Genomic DNA, 19141 nt, shown 5'->3' on the forward strand with positions numbered 1-19141 from the left:
CCCCAGGGATAATTACTGTTTACGTGCTCTGCTGGCTGGGGCACATGGGTCCTCGCCCGGGGCTGCCACACAGCAGGCAGTTCAGGCAGCGAGACAGGCTCGGAGGGGTGGGGGTGCTGGTGCAGTGGCATGTCACCTGTGCCAAATGCCAACCGCCTTCCTGAATGCCAACCTGGGGATCCGCCCCGCCTCGCAGGGGCTGCTGGGCTTATTAATCGCTGCTTTGCTAGAAGGCAGCAATTTCACAGGTGCAGCAGGAGATATTACAGCGTTCTCGTTTTTTTCTTATTCTTTTTTTTCTCCCCCGGAAACCCGCTTTTCTTCCTTCACCCACGTCCACACTGGGTTTCAGGATTTTTCAACTGGAAAATGAAAATCCGAATTTATGGAAAGGGGGCAAAGAGGAGAAGCCACGGAGGCCCATGAAATTGCTGAAGTAGATTTGCTTACAAAACCAGTCTTTTTATCCCCCCCAACCAATCCTAGTCAAAAAGCCAGGACAGAAATTGGAAGAATTTAAAAAAAAAAAAAAAAAAGGCAGTGAAACTGACTAGATCGCCTTTCAGTGCTACAGAATCCTGGCAAGACTGTCTCAAAAAAACCAGGTAATTTTACCTCAACTTACGACGACGTTTGTTAAGGGTCGTTTCGCTCCGTTTTACGACGTATCTTGCCCCATTCGTTAAGCGAAGGATCCATTCCTGATTTGTTTTCCTAGCCTGTTTCTCCCTGCGTCCCACGGCTGTGCTGCCCCCTGGTGGAGAGGCCCACCCTGCACCCCCACAAAAGCAGGCTGGGTCCTGCCCAACCTCAAGGTGCCAAGCAAGCCCTGCCAGCTGCTTATATAACTCCGGGAGTGACTCACCGGCTTTTGATCCCAAGAGAGGAGAATAGTTTTTAAATCCGGGTGCCAGGAACATTGCAAGGAGCCAGTCCTCAAGGCCTGGGAAAGCGAAAATAACACCATGCCAAGATGATGAACCCGTGGAGGGTGCGCTCGCCAGCGGAAATCCAACAAGTGGGACAGCTGGACCAACCCAGGCCTTTAGAAGCCTCTCGAGTGGAGAGGAAGGGCTGGAGAGCTTGGCCTTCCTTTCTTCACTTCGGTCGAGCCTCCCTGTTTAAGAGCAGTCTACCTTGGAACCTCCAAGGGCCAAGTCAATAGGCAGAAACAACTCTCTGGACAGGGGCAGGGGCGGGGCAGGAAGGTGCATTTAGACTTTGACTCTCTTCATTCCCTCCTCTTCCTCTTGCGGGAATAAGACTTCGCTTCCTTTCGCTTCCTGTCCTACCTCGGAGGGAGGTTTTCGCGAAGCGGCATCGACTTGCAGCTGGCAGACCCAACCTCCAATAAAGGCTTCAATCCACAGCGGGTAGACCCGATCCGAAGGAGAAACACAAGAAGTAAAACTTTGGGAATAGAGACGCAAACGGAATTAATTCGCCGTCAAATAATAACTTTTATTTTTAATCCCTTTATGATTTTTTTTTTTTTTTAGAAATAACTTGAGGCGGCAAACATACCCAATGCACCTTCCTATTTTTTTTTTAACTTACAGGCTGCTCAACTTTCTTTTCTTTTTATAAAAGTTTTTTTTATTTTATAAACAAACATACAGCACATAATCATCATTCAGTGTATATCATCTGAGTACATCTTTTTCCTACTCCTCCAGTTTATCATATCTTAATATTGTCATTCCATTTATTATAACATTTCTCCCACGTTTCTTCCTTTTCTATTAATACATTTATCTATCTTCTTTCTTGTCTTCCTTCTTCAATCATATCATTACAACATTATCCTATATATATCTCTTCTCTAACCACTCATAAAATTGCCCCCATATCTTAAAATGTTCCATTTCCTCTCTTTAATTGTCAAAGTCAATCTATTCATTTCTGCACAGTCCAATATTTTCTTAACTACTTCTCTCTCTGTAGGGATTTTCTCCGCCTTCCATCTTTGCGCAAATACTATCCTCGCTGCAGATATGACATGTATCATCAAATATATATAGGATATATACCCAGGCTGACCAACTTTCAATGACTCCATTGAAGCGAAATATTTTTGCTGGGGATTTTACCAGAAAGTTATAGTAAAGAGAATGTATATCTGATTATCCATGTAATAACTGCAGCTAGAATTGTATTTGCACAAAATTGGAAAAGTGAAGAGATTCCTACGGATGAGAATGTGATTAGGAAAATATTAGAAAGGCCAGGTTAACACTTGCAATTAAAGAGAAAGAACAAACGGAATATTATATGGTATGGGAACTGTTTTATCGATGGCTAGGGAATAAATATGAAAGTTAGAAATAAAAGTAGATTAGTGAAGGATAGAAAGTATATTAATAGAATTGAATAAGAAGAGGATTGTTACAGTAATAGATATGCTTTGTATATCAGCATTAAGTTAAGAGTAGACAAATAATGAATATGGCTGTAAATTTTAATTGTTACTGCACAAGACATTTGTACCCAGATGACACACTGTTTAATGGAAGATGGATTGTTTGTATTACAATAAAATAAAAAAAACTATTTTAAAAAATGACTCAATTGAAGGAGTCACTGAAGTTTTTTTTTTTTTTAAAAGTGCCAGTTTTTAAAACTTTGGAAAAAGTTTGCAGTCCTCATGAGGGCCACCCGAAATGTCTTATTAATGGCACTTCTTGTTATTAATTTTATCGAGGCCTCTGGAGGTGACACCCTGCTAATAAAAGTCTTCTGCGGTCAAAATGAAAAACAAAAACAAAAAAAATCAAATTTGCAAGATGCATTTTCATGCTGGGTGTGTTTTGCCACGTTTAAAGCACCTATACATTTAATAAATTATGACCTAGAAGATGGCTAATTTAATTTTCAGTCTTGAGCACTCTTTTTGATGGATGCATTTTCCTTGGGCTCAATCCTTTCTTATTGCCACTGAACCATTGCACTGGCAATAAGCTTGTAAACACAAGGCCTTCAGGATACTAGTCCTCATTTAAAATTTAAAATGTTCCAATTCTGAAAGAAGAGGAGATGGCCGTCCTAGTCAGACTTTTCCTAGTTAAAAGTTAGCAAACCGAGAGATGCAGAAAAGGAAACAGTTATATGGGCCCTAAATACATTTGCTAAGGATAAAAATAGAAAAGGCAGATTCCCCTCCCCACCCAGTAAAAGTTGGAAAAACTAAAATGCTGGTCCTAGCCTGCCCTCGTGTGGTTGGACCAGGAATGGCAAGCATTACCTGAACTAATAATCAGGAATCTAAAAGAAAAAGTATGAAAATTATTAAAAAGGGAGCCGAACGTTTGCAGTGACATCTCCCCCTTTTTTTAAATTTCTAAATTTTGCAAAGCTTCCCCGCTGACAAAAGATTGCCCTCTTATGGTCAGGCTGGGCATTGCAACAGGAAAAGGCAGGGGAAATGCCCTTTAAAAGGGGTGCAAAACTTTTAATTAATTAATTCACTATTCAGTTATTTTAGTGTAACTTCAACTTGGAAATCTACAATACAGGGAAGAAAAAAAAAAGAATTAAGCAGTAAAGTGCGCCCCCTGATGGCTGCAAACGGTTTTCCAGCTGTGAAAAGAAATGCTGCCCTCTGGTGGCAAAATTTGGATAGCCAGGAACCAGATCTTTGGGGCACCTGCATGGTTTAAAAAAAATAAAAAAACCCTCACTTAAGTATCCAAGTTAAACAAAGCCCAACCAAGTGTAAAAAAATAAACACTTTATACTTTTATATTTTTAATGGAGCCCATAGTGGCAATTTTGTTACTAAAACACAATGTACATGTGAAATTAGATAAAGGGATTTTGACCAAAGGCGGCATTTCTGAAAAGGAATCAGCTCACTCAGTTTTCTAGCCAGAAAAGCAAAAATTAGGGAATTATAGGCTTGGGATATGCTGAGGCCATCTAGTCCAACCCCTGGTTTAATGCCAGCTCAACCCCTTGCAAGGTTGTGGGTGTAACTCCAATCCTTTGGCCGCAATGCTGCAATTCTGGGCTTGTCCTCAAATGTTGGGGGGGCTGCCCCACCATTAAGAAAGACAGCGGGGGCGGGGGGGGGAGACAATTCCAAGCAGAAATGGCTTGAATTAAAACCGGATGGAATTTCGTTGCTTTTCTATCATCAACTGATTCTTGCTATACCACCGTCTGCCTCAAGGTGGCAGTGATACCCAGGGTGGCAGAGCTCCCTCTGGTGGCTGTTGCCTGGATCGAGCACACAGGCACTCCTCAACTTAATGACCATCATAGTGACAGGATGAGATTGTTGTGCCTGGTTTTAGGACTTTCCTTGCCATGGTCATTAAGTGAATCATGTCCTTAAGCAAATCAGGCACTGTATACTGAATCCAGCTTCCCCCATTGACTTCGCTTGCCCAGGACAGACTTTAAGTGGCGATAATGTGACCCCCACAAGAGACTGCAATTAGTCCTAATTACCAAGTGCCCTAATTTTAATCATGGGATCTTGGGGAGGCTGTGAGGGTCATAAGTGCGAGGATTGGCCATAAGCCTCTTTTTTTAAGCACCATCATAACTTTGAACGGTTGCTAAGTGAATGGACATATGTCAAGGACCACCTATATTGAAATGTAGACCCTCCAGAAGCGGTTGGAAGTCCATTCTTAGCCTCTCCGTCAGCCAACAAGGTTGTTTGGAGAAAACGAAAGACCTTCATTTACGGAGACGGTCGAAGGGCATCTGTTGCTCCTCCTGCTGTCTGCGAGGACATCTATACCATCCCCCAGTCCTTCTTTACCAAGGACCCCCGTTCAGGGCAGAAGAGAATCCAGCGGGACGTCGCACTCGCCCAACACAACGTCACGCCGTAGACTGCCAGCTTTGTTCAGGACTTTCATCCTCAGACTGCGTCTGGGAAGCTCCTCTGGGGTCACCCCCTCGAAGAAGAAGTCCTCGTTGAAGATGGGGTTGCGGGTCCTCTTGATGACGGCGCTGCGCTGTCGTTGACCCGGGCCGGGGCGCAGCTGCAGGGCGACACAGCAGTGGATGTGGCGAGGGCTGCCCTGCGGTGGGTAGAAGCCTTCGGCGCTCACCAGGCGCACCCGGAGGCTGCCTGGCGGCTGGAGGTACTCGCTGGAGAGGCGCAGCTGCCCGCCTTGGCTGACTGTCAGAGTCACCTCTTTGGTCAGCCGCTGGTGACAGCGGATCAAGTCCAAGGGGAACAACGATGCCAGGGACCAAGTGCCCGGCGAGATCCAGGGAGGATCGGCCTCGCGGCGCAGGCAGCAGGGACTGGTATCTGTGGAGCTGGTGTCCTCCGTGGAGAAGGAGCTGGGACGTAGGGTGTGCGGGGAGCGGCATGCCAAACGCCGCCGGTGCCCATAACCGTGGCTTGGCAGGATCCCGCTGAGAGGACGTGAGGGCACGGGGGAATTATACGGGGAGTTTTCCGCAGAAGAGGCGGTGTCACTGTCCAGGCCTGGAGCAGGCTGCGAAAGGGGCCTCGTCCGTGGAGAGGAGAAGCAGACAGCTTGCCCTCGGCGGGGCAGGGGTCTGCTGTGGAACAGTGATTCCCGCCGCCAGGTGTTGGGGCTTTCGGGCAGGCACCCCAAGTCCATCGGAGTCGGTAGCTGGATCATGGTGGGAGCGTCTGGGAGTCGAGCACCAGGCTGGTGTCCCTCCTGCACCGTAATGCCCTCGTTTTTGACCGTTGGGGCTGGTGCCTCGCTCGGCCTGGGGCTCCCAGCTGCACGCCGGCCTTGGAGGGTGGCGAGGTTGGGTGGGATGAAGAAGGAGGGGATTGTGTCGGGGGTCAGCACGTTGGGGCAAGCGGGCTGGACGTTGCGGGTCTTTCGCTTGGAAAACATCTCAGATCAATCCGGGGGAGCAAAAAATCACAAGGTCGCCCCAAGACGCAAGCGAGAGGAGCCGTCCGGATGAATTCTCTCATGTCGATCTGGGAGGAAATCAAAAGAAAACCAGTTAGAACCAGTTAGACCTCTCTAACTCTGCCTGCAAACAGGGATTAGAATCAACTCAACTTCCTTCAACCAGCTTCAACCATCTCGGATGTTTTCAGACCTCACAAGGACTAGTGACTTATTTTGGAAACAACATTCCACCTCAAAAACAACAACAACAACAGAAATCAGATTTCCCCCCGAACACCTTCTGCAGGGGAATAGAAAAAAAAAACCAGGAAGCCCGAAGTCCGGATTAATTCTTTGAAGGTGAACACCTGCCGACGTCGTGTTTTTTTGGCAACGGGAGGCACAAAATCAATTAAAACCCAGAGAACTTGCTAAAACTCCCCCCCCTCCCGCCTCTCCTTCCTTTCACGGTTCCTGGAATTTTGCAACGGAGACAAAACGTCCTATGTTTCGCAGGAGGAAGAGAAAAATGCCCGAAATGGCTTGCCAAGCCTTCTTCCGCTTTGAAAAAAGTTTTACGCATCTGCACCGCTGGAGTTGTGAAGGTGGCTGCTTGCCCAGGTGTGACTCAAAACACCTCTGAGATATTGACAGGGGATTATGTTCTCCCCCCCAGGAGAAATGTCAGGAGGTGTGAAAGACCAGACACGACAAATCCAGACGAACAACTGGCAAAGGTTTTGTGTGTGTGCTTATGTGTGTGTGTGTGTGAGAGAGAGAGAGACGCACCCACGCTTCCCTTTTTTTCCTCCTTCACCCTCCCCTCCAAACCCGCCGACCCATTTGGCAGAAGGAGAGCGGGGTCTCTGAACATGCGCAGAGTGGTTTCTCGAAACCGGAGCCGAGATGGGCAGAGAGATCTTTGGAGTGGGAGATTTCGGTGGAAAAGACTGGGAGGGAGGTGGGTGGGAAATCAAGGCTTTTAAAAATCTCCCAAGCCTCACTATTTTATTTTAGTTCCACGCCTGTGTGTGAGTGAGTGAGAGAGAGAGAGAGACGCTTGGCACAAATGTAAAATCTATCGGGAGGAATAAGCTTTGGTGCAGAAGCAGAGCGAGAAGAAAAATTCGCCAAAAGGTTTAGGGAGACTGCAAAAAATTGCATGGTTTTGTGCCCCACTCCCACCCGGTGACCTTGCAAAACCATATGACGAGGACTAAAATACAGATTTCTCCCCACAAGGATAATGGGGCCCATCGTATCTGCTTGTACGAGAAACCATGCACCCCTCCAGTTCCCAAATGACCCCCCCCCCACCTAGACCCCCACAATTACCTGGGCATCCTTCCTCCTCCTCCTCTTCACCCCTTCCCAACCTGCCTTCGTGCCCTCCGACACGCCGATCGTCACAACGCAAACTTTCCATGTTGCTGTTTAGCATCTGGAGCCTTTCGACGTCACCGCTTGTTGTGTGTTTCGGCGGCAACGATCCCCGGTCTCGGTCGGGGAGTCACACCACGGCAAACCATCCCCACTCTTCCGCAGGCCGAAGTTCCAAGTTTTGTTTTCGGGAAAGCATCCCAGCTCAAAACTGAACCGCCGTCCGATCGGAAGCTGGGTTTGGCCCAAGAAAGCTGTGTAGAATTTGGACGGCGTTGAGCCGCCCTCCCGGTGTCTCCATTGGGCTACAAAATCTTTTTCCTCTTGCCGTTGGCAGGGTGCCCCTCTCCGATCAGGTTTGGCACACAATGCAAGAACAAAAGGCCCATTCTTTGAAGCCAGGATAAATGTTTGCATATAGTGGCAGGCCAAGAAAACATGGTCCGCCTCTTGGCTGTGATGTGGGCCCGTGGTTGCAATCCTCCAGGTCGACCGTTGATTGACTGGCTTCTCTGGCTTGGCCCACGTGGCGTTTTCTTTTTAAGTAACCTAACATTGTTTGCGACAACTGGTAGAAAACAAAGCACCGTTGCTAAGATAGGTAACGAACACACAACTTTTTCCCATGATGCCCCAGGGTGAGAATTCAGAAGAACATCCAGACGTCCAAAATTGGATTGCGCTAGTGGTGAAATCTTCTGAGGTTTGCCACCGGTTCACTATGCGTGCATACCCAGTGGGCACCAAACGCATGCTTTGCGTGGAAAAAGGAGGCTTAAGAAGGTAAGTAGAACAGCTGTGTGTGTGTGGGGGGGAACAGCTGTGCTGCATGATTTCGATTCACTAGAAAGCAGGATTTCCTGCTTTCTAGCAAATACAAATCGCGTGGCACAGCTAATCGTCAGAAACACCTGTTTGGACGAACCGGTAGCATTTTTAAAAACTACCGGTTTGCTAGAACCGGTGCGAACTGGTAGCGTTTCACCCCTGGGTTGCACCTATTATCGGCTTCAGAATATTTAGGGGAAAATGACGGAGCTGAGAAAAAAAATGCAGGGGGTTGTGTGTTGTGGGTTATCACACCGTCCTTGACTTACAACAGTTTTTAGTGAGCGTTCAAAGCTATCGCGGCACTGAGAAAAGAGACTCATGATGATTCCGCAAACTTATGACCGTTGCAGATTCAAAACTCAGATGCTTAGAAACCATTGGCTCATATTTATGACGGTTGCAGGTCACGGAGTCTTGTTTCATGTGATCCGTGGGATTCCCTTCTGTGACCTTCTTGATGAGCAAAGTCAACGGAGAAGCCAGATTTGTTTAACAACGGTGTTACTGATGTAAGAACTGCAGGGATTCACTTAAGAGTGGTGGCAAAAGTTGTAAAACGGGGCAAAATTCATTTGACAAACGTCTCACTTAGGCTCAAAAATTCCGGGCTCAATTATTGTTGTACGTTGAAGCCTATCTGTGTCTTTTATGGTCTGCTGAGCTACGGGAATTCCTTTCTGGGTCTCTTTTTCCACCTGTTATGCAACTGAGGGCTAAGCTGTCCAGGAGTGATATTCAATCACTTTCCCTACTGGGTTGCAAATGTGAGCACCCGCACACGGGGGCTCGCTTCGTTCACACGTCCCCCATCCCTGAATGCGTCCGGCCTTCTGCGCATGTGCTTTTCTGCCACGTGTGCCTTCTGCGCATGCTCCCGGCCTCAAAAACGTGCCTAAATACCACAACTTGGATCCAGGGCGGGGAGGCAGACCCATCCATGATTTCCACTACCGGTTCGGGCGAACCGGTCTGAACCGGCTGAATGCCACCTTTGAAGCCGTCCCTTATCTGACGGTTCCCGAGGCCGCATCTCTTCCTCTCGTTCCTCAAGGAGCCTTCCCACATCCCATTAAACATTCTCCCTTCTCTTTAAGAGACTGAAAACACTCTGACGATGCTAAATGTTTCTTTTCGTCCCACTTGAGGCTCCTTTGGCTGCGATTCTCATGCTTCGTGGCTGTATTCTTACCCATCCAGTTGCCACAATGTAAGAAAGAAAAGATGTTGAGACTCTGGAAAGGATGCAGAGAAGAGCAACAAACATGATTAGGGGACTGGAGGCTAAAACATACGATGAACGGTTGCAGGAATTAGGTATGTCTAGTTTAATCAAAAGAAGGATTAGGAGTGACATGATGGCACGGTGCTGATATTTGAGGGCGTGCCCCAAAGAAGAGGGGGTCCACCTATTCTCCAAAGCACCTGAAGGCAGGATGAGAAACAACGGATGGAAACTAATTCTAGGCGAGAACTAGAACTAAGGAGAAGTTTCCTGGTAGAGAGAATAATGGAACAGCTTGCTTTCAGAAGCTGGGTTTTTTAAATGAAGAGATTGGATAGACATTTGTCCAGAATGGTATCGGGGCTCCTGCTTGAGCAGGGGGTTGGACTAGAAGACCTCCAAGGCGCCTTCCGACTTTGTGATTCTGTTGTTTATTCCGTTAAACACAAGACCACACCTCTATGCGACTTCAGCACCAGGGACAGCTCATGAAACTTCAGCACCAGGGACAGCTCCCCACTTAGCCAGGATCCAGACATTTCAAAATGTTGGTTCACCAATGTCAAAGATGGTCCCCAAACCTGATTTTAACCCCCTTCCTCTTGAACCTGAGGGTTTCTTTTTTTTTGCAAAATTTTTTTATTTTTCCATAATAATTCCCACAATTTGACCAGTGTACAATACAATCACTTATCCAACAATCAGTCCCATACTCAAATTATACTCAGTCAGGGCTGCTCGACTGCCACTCCCCCCTTTAATCCTTTCTTCCCTTCTCATCCTTCTTACATATTCCCCACCACCTTCTCCTCTTCCCACTTCTCACTACCATCCTTTCTAACCCTCTATCTTCTCCTTCTTCTCCTCCTCCTATCCTTTCTTCTCCCTCCCTTCTTTCCTCCCTACCCACCTACCTACCTACTTTCTTCCTTCTTTACTCCTCTTTCCTTACCCTTTCCCTTCGGGAGTGTTTGCCGAGCAGTCCCGACATTACACCATTCCAACTTGTTTAATTCTACCATTATTCCTGTACAATGGCAACCAATCAATTTAGAACCTGAGGGTTTCTTGAACCCAGACCCCCTCCGGGGCATGATGCTTGAAGTCCCCATTGCTAAGTAACACCAGTTTTTTTTTTAAAAAAGGGGGAGGGAGATAATGACTTCAATTTTTCACAGGAAAGCCACTTGGAGACCCCAAAATAGTTGAGGTTTCAGGAAACCTTGTGAGAGCTTTGTGAGAGTTTCATTCATAAGAATGAAACAATCAGTGAAACTAGAATTTGAAATATTTAAAATGCATAAAAACATGATTAGCAGTGAAATATTAGAACTAAAGAATGGGTTGATTAGATAACAAATTTATTTTAATATACATATGTGTATTAACAGAATTATACTCTATATTATAAAATCAGTATTAATGATCGCGATTGGTACTTGGAGAGTACATTGAGGTAATGAATAATGAAAGATTGAAGGATGAATTTTTGATATAAATTTATTTTATTTATTTTTATATTATAGCGATATTGGAAGGGGAAAAGACAAATTAAAATGGAGATAGAAATAAGAGGGGAATAATAATAAATATGAAAGGGACGTGGTGGTTCGGTGGCTAAGACGCTGAGGTTGTCGATTGAAAGGTCGGCAGTTCAGCGGTTCGAATCCTAGCACCGCGTAATGGGGTGAGCTCCTGTGACTTGTCCCAGCTTCTGCCAACCTAGCAGTTTCGAAAGCAGGTAAAAAATGCAAGTAGAAAAAATAGGGACCACCTTTGGTGGGAAGGGAAGAGCGTTCCGTGCGCCTTTGGCGTTGAGTCATGCCGGCCACATGACCACGGAGACATCTTTGGACAGCGCTGGCTCTTCGGCTTTGAAACAGAGATGAGCATCGCCCCCTAGAGTCGGCAACGACTAGCACGCATCTGCGAGGGGAACCTTTACCTTTAATAATAAATATATAGATATATATATAGATATATTAACATGAAGGTATATGAAAGAACAAAAGGAAGGCTAGAGTTGAAGGGTGATAGTAAAAGATATGTGTATATGAAACTATGAAAATGAAATGTAATAACGAGGAGTAACAACATTATGTTTATTGTACTGAAATGTATGATACCCAGATTTTATTTATTTTTTATTTTTATTTTATTTACATTTATATCCCGCCCTTCTCCGAAGACTCAGGGCGGCTTACATTGTGTAAGGCAATTGATGTGAAGAGTTAACTAAAGGAAGTGGGGGAAAAAAATCCCACGTCTTTGAATATTATAGCGATATTGGAAGGGGAAAAGACAAATTAAAATGGAGATAGAAATAAGAGGGGAATAATAATAAATATGAAAGGGACGTGGTGGTTCGGTGGCTAAGACGCTGAGGTTGTCGATTGAAAGGTCGGCAGTTCAGCGGTTCGAATCCTAGCACCGCGTAATGGGGTGAGCTCCTGTGACTTGTCCCAGCTTCTGCCAACCTAGCAGTTTCGAAAGCAGGTAAAAAATGCAAGTAGAAAAAATAGGAACCACCTTTAGTAGGAAGGGAAGAGCGTTCCGTGCGCCTTTGGTGTTGAGTCATGCCGGCCACATGACCACGGAGACGTCTTCGGACAGCGCTGGCTCTTCGGCCTTGAAACGGAGATGAGCACCGCCCCCTAGAGTCGGCAATGACTAGCACGTATGTGTGAGGGGAACCTTTACCTTTAATAATAAATATATAGATATATATATAGATATATTGACATGAAGATATATGAAAGAACAAAAGGAAGGTCTAGAATTGAAGGGTGATAGTAAAAGATATGTGTATATGAAACTATGAAAATGAAATGTAATAACTAGGAGTAACAACATTATGTTTATTGTACTGAAATGTATGATACCCAGATTTTTTTTATTTTTTTTTATTTATTTACATTTATATCCCGCCCTTCTCCGAAGACTCAGGGCGGCTTACATTGTGTAAGGCAATTGATGTGAAGAGTTAACTAAAGGAAGTGGGGGAAAAAAATTCCACATCTTTGAATATTATAGCGATATTGGAAGGGAAAAAGACAAATTAAAATGGAGATAGAAATAAGAGGGGAATAATAATAAATATGAAAGGGACGTGGTGGTTCGGTGGCTAAGACGCTGAGGTTGTCGATTGAAAGGTCGGCAGTTCAGCGGTTCGAATCCTAGCACCGCGTAATGGGGTGAGCTCCTGTGACTTGTCCCAGCTTCTGCCAACCTAGCAGTTTCGAAAGCAGGTAAAAAATGCAAGTAGAAAAAATAGGGACCACCTTTGGTGGGAAGGGAAGAGCGTTCCGTGCGCCTTTGGCGTTGAGTCATGCCGGCCACATGACCACGGAGACATCTTTGGACAGCGCTGGCTCTTCGGCTTTGAAACAGAGATGAGCATCGCCCCCTAGAGTCGGCAACGACTAGCACGCATCTGCGAGGGGAACCTTTACCTTTAATAATAAATATATAGATATATATATAGATATATTAACATGAAGGTATATGAAAGAACAAAAGGAAGGCTAGAGTTGAAGGGTGATAGTAAAAGATATGTGTATATGAAACTATGAAAATGAAATGTAATAACGAGGAGTAACAACATTATGTTTATTGTACTGAAATGTATGATACCCAGATTTTATTTTATTTTATTTTATTTTATTTATTTACATTTATATCCCACCCTTCTCCGAAAACTCAGGGCGGCTTACAGTGTGTAAGGCAATAGTCTCATTCTATTTGTATATTTTACAAAGTCAACTTATTGCCCCCCCAACAATCTGGGTCCTCATTTTACCTACCTTATAAAGGATGGAAGGCTGAGTCAACCTCGGGCCGGGCTTGAACCTGCAGTAATTGCAGGCTGTTGTGTTCTAATAACAGGCTTCTTACAGCCTGAGCTACCACGGCCCTTGCTGTGATAGATATCACACTATTCATGCATTGATACATATAAACAATATAAAATAAAATAAAAAAACCCCGAAGAAGCAGGGGTTAAATCCAGCAGGTTCCGACAGGTTCTGGAGAACTGGTAGCGGAAATTTTGAGCAGTTCGGAGAACTGGCAAATACCGCCTCTGGCTGGCCCCAGAGTGGGGTGGGAATGGAGATTTTGCAATATCCATTCCCCCAGGAGTAGGGAGGGAATGGGGATTTTGCAGTATCCTTCCCCTGCCACGTCCCACCAAGCCACGCCCACCGAACAGGTAGTAAAAAAAATTTGGATTTCACCACTGCGAAGAAGGATCAGTTGGAGTCGGTGACTGGATGGGAAGAAGTCTTCGCGTCCAGATGAATCAAGAGAGCTGCAGCCAGGGAGATGAAGACAAAAGAGAAGGAAAAAGGTTGAGACGTGGATGCCTTTCCTTCGGCTAAGCTGCCCATCTTGTATCTCCAGAGCTTTGACCGCACCTGCTGAACCACACCTGCCCTGCAGAAAAAACACCTGTCCGCCACCCAGCCCATCTGTGCTGAAAGGGAGGAGAAACCCAGGAGATGAGAAAAAAGGAAGAGAGGAAAACCGAAGAGGAGATAAACGGTAATTGCGTTTTTGCCTCTTGCTTTTCCTTCCGAAGGAGGCCGGAGAGAAGAAGGCCTCTTGGGAAAGAGAGTTATTACAAGAATGAGAGCCAATTGGATCCAACAGGTAAACTCACCAGTGGCGTCCGCGTGAAGGTTTTGCGCGTCGGTGCTCTGCACACGCCCGGATAGAAATATCTTCTTCTCTTCTACTTTCTCCACCTTGGTTTCCACGAGGACTACAGAGCCCAGCGGGATGGGGCTGGAAGGGGAAGGATGGGCCTGTCAGGGCAATGGATGATGGTTCTTGGCGGCTAAATCTCTCTGTGGCTGGAGCCAAAGCAGAGTCAGTCATCTCAAGTACCACCTTCCCCTCTCCATCTTCTGAACCATCCAGGCTGGTTGGCCTGGCTTTGTCCACCCAAGATCAAGGAGGAACTACAGGCTAGTCCTCAAAACAGTTCATGTAGTGAACACGTTCAAAACTACGATGTGACTTGGGGCCATTTTCACACTGACGGCCGATACGGCATCCCCCGTGGCCCCGCGAATTCCAAATTCAGATGCTCGGCAACTGACGCTTATTTACGATGGCCGCAACTGTCCCACCTGGTGTGTGTCTGTGTGTCACACGATCCCTTTTTGCAACCTTCTGCCCGGCAAAGTCAACGGGGGGAGCCCGATTCATTTAACAGCGACGTTACGAAATTCAAAGCCGAAGGGATTCACTTAACAACAGGTGGCAAGGAAGGTTGTAAAATGGGGCAAAAGCTCCCCAGACCAGTGTCTCACTTATCCACAGAAATGCTGGGCTCCATTGTGGTCGTTAAGACGAGGACCGCCTATAGGCCTGAGAAGCAAGCCGCCTCTCTCTCTCTCTCTCTCAGGCAGCATAATAGAACGACGGAGTTGGAGGAGATCTTAAAACGGGGCAAAATTCACTGCACCGATGTCTCGCTTAGCCACAGAAAGGTTTGGGGCTCACGACTGTCGTCGTAAGCCGAGGATCACCTCAATCGGAGTGCGCAAAAGAGGCGCAAAACCTCGCTTACCTCTTGTAGTTCACGGAGAGGTTGGCGGTCAACACAATCCCAAAGGCACAGATGCCGCAACTCGCAAAGGTGTGATCCAGGATGGCAGCCACGGCCCCCCCGTGCATGAACCTGGATCGAGTCGGGAGTCGACATCGGAAGAGGCCGGAACGGAAAAGAGGGCGGAGAAGAGCAACGAAGAGGATTAGGCAGTGGTGGGATTCAAATAATTTAACAACCAGGTTCTCTGCCCTAATGACCTGCTGGGTAGGCGTGGCTCGGTTGTCATGTGACCGCATGGGCGTGGCCAACTCAATGTCACTCACGTCGGTGGGCGCTTCGCCTTAGCTGTTACAATGTAACAGAGGTTAGCCAGAGAGGCTGTTTCTGTAAGCAAGGCGGTAAAGATTGGGCTAGAAACACCACCAGAATGTTTCCTTCCTGCCTTCCTTACAGGATTAGCCTTCTAAAGTGGAAAAAAAACCCCAAATGAGATTTCTTCCAACAACCGGTTCTCCGAACTGCTTAGAAAGGTTACAACCGGTTCTGCCGAATAGGTGCGAACCGGCTGAATCCCACCACTGGGATTAGGGGACTGGAGAAGAACGGTTGCAGGAACTGGGGATGTCTAGTTTAAAGAAAAGAAGGACTGGGAGGGGGGATACACACATGATAACGTCTTCCAATATTTGAGGGGCTGCCCCAAAGAAGAGGGGGTCAACTTATTTTCCAAAGCACCAGAAGGCAGGACACGAAGCAACGGATGGGAACTAACTAAGGAGAGAAGCAACTTGGAATTAAGGAGAAATTTCCTGAAAGGGAGGACAAGGAACCAGTGGAACAACTTGCCACTAGAAGTTGTGGGTGCGCCATCCCTTTTAAAAAGAGATTGTCTGCAATGGCAGAGGGTCTCCTGCTCGAGCAGAGGGCTGGACTAGAAGACCTCCAAGGCCCCTCCCGTCTCTGTTATTCTGTTAATGAGCCGAAAGGAGAACTTTTGAGGAAAAGGAGCTGCCCACCAAGACAAGAGTTCGAAAAATACAAAACAGCCATCTGGGTCAACTTTGGGATATTTCCCGTCAGATACAATCGCTCCATTTTCCTCTTCCTGTTTTGCAAAATTAGTTGCACACAGTCTTAAGGCAAAGGCTTGGGGCAAAAAATGAAGCACCCTTATAATTTGCTCTCGTTTTTCCTGCCAGGGAGCGACTGACGATGGAACTTTTTTTAAAAAAAAAATTTTTCCTTGCCAGAAAGACACCAAAGGCATTTCAGGAGACCTGCCTGCCAGTAACTTTTATTTATTTGCTATTTAATTCAGATTTGGAGCTGAACTAATCTGCCCGGCGGCCTTTCCTTTTACACTGATAAAATCTGGAAATTGCTATTTATTAAGAGCATTTAAAAAAAAAAATACTGCCATATTAGATGGGCAGGATGGCTTAGAAGAGGCCTGCATATCTGGCGCTGGGAAAAAATTTCTTGGCACCTGTTTGGCATTCCTCAAATTGAACCGAAGACTCTCTTATCGATAGCCTCACAGTTCCATGGTTCATTACCGGCAGTCCTCGAGATATAACCGTAATCTTGCCTGCTGGTTACGGTCACAGCCGTCAGAAAATAGGTCAGTCACGTAATTGTGGGGACAGAGGAGACCCGTCGCAACTTTGGATCTTGGCCCTAAGTCCTCCTTTTTCAGATAGGTCGTAATTTCGAACCACCCCTAAGCCATCGGTCGTAAGACAGGGACTATCTGTAAGCGAGGTTATTTTCCCTCAAATTTTTCCAATCAACCCAACGGAACAGAAGTTGCCTTCAGAAGTTGTGGGAGCTTCATCACTGGAAGCTTTCAAGAAGACTGCCATCAGTCAGAAATGGCATACGGTCTCCTGCTTGGGTGGGGAGGGGTTGGACTAGATGACCTACAAGGTCCCTTCCAACTCTGTTAATCTGTTAAACGTTAGAAAAATGCCCGACCGGATGTAGAGACGCGGGTTCGATTAACCCCTCCAAGCTCACCCGATCATCCCTTCCAAATAGGATCCAGGTTGGAGAAGAACCACCATCCGTCTCTCCAAGCCGTTGTAAAACATGGCAAACTCGAATCCGCGGCCTTCGGTAGCCACGTTTCGGACGAACAAGCAGGCGTCTTGATGCTTCCTCGGCTTGTACCCCAATTTGCTGCGAACTACGAAGGGAGGTGGGGAAAAAAAAATGACGGGGAAAACAAAGAAATTAAAAAATTTTGGGGGAAAAAATGGTAAATCCCCTATTTTATTAGAATTGCGGTTTGGGCTAAAATAAAACAGAAGCTAAGAAATGCTGCCCCCGGCTGGAGAAAGAAAATAATCCAGATCTAGAATATTTGGGGTGGGAGGTGGGGAAAGTAGAATTGGCTGGGGGTCACAAGGGTGACGATTGAGAGTTAATTTTTGAACTGGGCTACACGAGAAAAGAGGGCGCAAGGAGACAAAATTTGAAACTTGGTATAAAATTGTTCCCGTATTAAAACCGGAACTTGGATCCTGGAATTTTATTCCACTTCAGTGGTGGGTTTGTTGGCCTTAATTGCACCCACTTTTATCTGACCCAAATCAGGTCTTACACACCCATAACTTGAGCTACGTTTTCTGGGAGTTGGAAATCCACCAAGCTGCCGAGTTGAGGAACACAGCCCCACACCGTCACACCGTCCTTCCAAGACTGGGAGACCGGCCTCCCTTTAATTTGTGACGGGGCCGAGGGGCAGAGCTTCCGTCCTATGACCTGATGGACATCTAAGGTGACATTACTCAAAGCTTGCCAACTTGGAGGTGGGTGGAGTTCAACTCTCAGAAGTCCGCTTTCCTGGGAAGTTGGAATCCAACCCATCTTCAGGAGGTTGAGCGACCGTGCGGACGGAAGGACCTGGGTGAGCGATTTGGGCAGATCAAAGGATGGAGATGGAGAACGTGCCAACTTTCTGACCAGCTGACATCTTTTGCAGAAGGAAGACCACATTCTGGGAGGAAACGTTTCGAGTGGGATGGAAAGACTGACCTGGCATGCTGTCCACGCAGTTGTTATAACTGGCCATGCGTTGCCACGATCCGTCCTCGCACATCTTTGTGAGCTTCTCAAACTGGTCCATCATCTCTTGGCTCCAACTTGGGTTGGGGACGCCAAAGTCCCTGAGATGCTGGTGGGGCTGTTGCTGGGAAGGAAGGAAGGAAGGAAGGAAGGAAGGAAGGAAGGAAGGAAGGAAGGAAGGAAGGAAGGAAGGAAGGAAGGAAGGAAGGAAGGAAGGAAGGAAGGCGTTGAGGGACCCCACTGATGTCCGTGAGACATTCTGGGCACGTGGGTGGGTTCTTTGCAGTTCTTCAATCTTCTCTGTCCATCCCATCAGATCTCTTTGGCTCCGAGTGCCCTCTATCAATGCAGGAGCCTCAACCTTCTCTGTATCCACCAGAATCTCCCCTTAGGATCTCAGAACCTTTTAGATCAGAGGTCTTCAAATTTGGCAGCTTTAAGACTTGTGGACTTCAACTCCCAGAATTCTCCAGCCAGCTATGCAGAATTCTCCCAGGGAATGTTGGGAGTTGAAGACCACAAGTCTTAAAGCTGCCAAGTTTGAAGACCTCTGTTTTAGATGGTCCTCCAAAACAAAGGATGAAGAGGTTTATTTGGGGGTGTCCTCCCCTTCTTTTTAAACCCTCCCCAATACTCACTGTGGAGGTTCTTCTGAACGGCACATGAGGATGATGTACCAAGAGTTTTCTCGTTGTTCCCAGATGAGGTACCCTGGAGGCCAATCCTTTGACCCTCTGGTTGATGTTCCTCAAAACACAATGCATTCTGAATCTTCTGACCCGCTGAGCTCTTGGGAAGGTTGTCTTCTTCTCAGGAGCTCTTCTTTGGGCAGGACTCAACTCCTAACAGCTTTAATGGGCTCCTCCCTTCCATCACCCAAGGACCAATTGGAATGAAGCCTGTAATTTCTTCCTTTCACCCTCAAATTAGGACGATTTGAGAAGTTTGCTCAAGCGTCTGATTTCACGCCAAGATCTTCCATGATAAAGCCAGTTCTTCCCAACTTCGCCACTTCAATCCTCATCCATTCTTTGTTGGGACGGGACCATGTCCTCTTTCCTGCTGCAGAGACAGGTCATCTCCCAAGCAAAGGATTGAAGGGGTTCACCAACCCCAAGATAAAGCAGAAAAATGCAAACAACCTCAAAGCGACCAGCCTTCACCCAAGATCTAAGGTGCCCACCAGAACCATCCAAGGTCCAGAGACCCAAAGAAGGTTGGGTAGAATATCTAGATAGAAGGTTG

General features: G+C 46.5%; 2 protein-coding genes across 2 annotated transcripts; both read right to left on the reverse strand.

Annotated features, from left to right (window-relative positions):
- Window positions 1-469: 469 nt before the first annotated feature.
- Window positions 470-7465, reverse strand: C2CD4D (C2 calcium dependent domain containing 4D). Its single transcript, XM_058159791.1, has 2 exons — window positions 7176-7465; window positions 470-5926 (listed from the first exon to the last, which is right to left on the reverse strand). Exon 2 carries the CDS (start codon window positions 5835-5837, stop codon window positions 4782-4784), a length of 1056 nt encoding a protein of 351 aa, XP_058015774.1. The 5' UTR covers window positions 5838-5926; window positions 7176-7465; the 3' UTR covers window positions 470-4781.
- A 5854-nt stretch (window positions 7466-13319) lies between these two features.
- On the reverse strand, window positions 13320-18035 carry LOC131186795 (acyl-coenzyme A thioesterase THEM4-like; the record flags this gene model as incomplete). Its single annotated transcript, XM_058160718.1, has 5 exons — window positions 13320-13582; window positions 13934-14058; window positions 14849-14959; window positions 16847-17015; window positions 17867-18035. Coding segments are annotated over 5 exons (633 nt in total), but the record flags the coding sequence as incomplete, so codon positions are not given.
- Window positions 18036-19141: the final 1106 nt, after the last annotated feature.

Source organism: Ahaetulla prasina, chromosome 17 (assembly GCF_028640845.1).
Source record: "Ahaetulla prasina isolate Xishuangbanna chromosome 17, ASM2864084v1, whole genome shotgun sequence".
Lineage (NCBI taxonomy): Eukaryota > Metazoa > Chordata > Lepidosauria > Squamata > Colubridae > Ahaetulla > Ahaetulla prasina.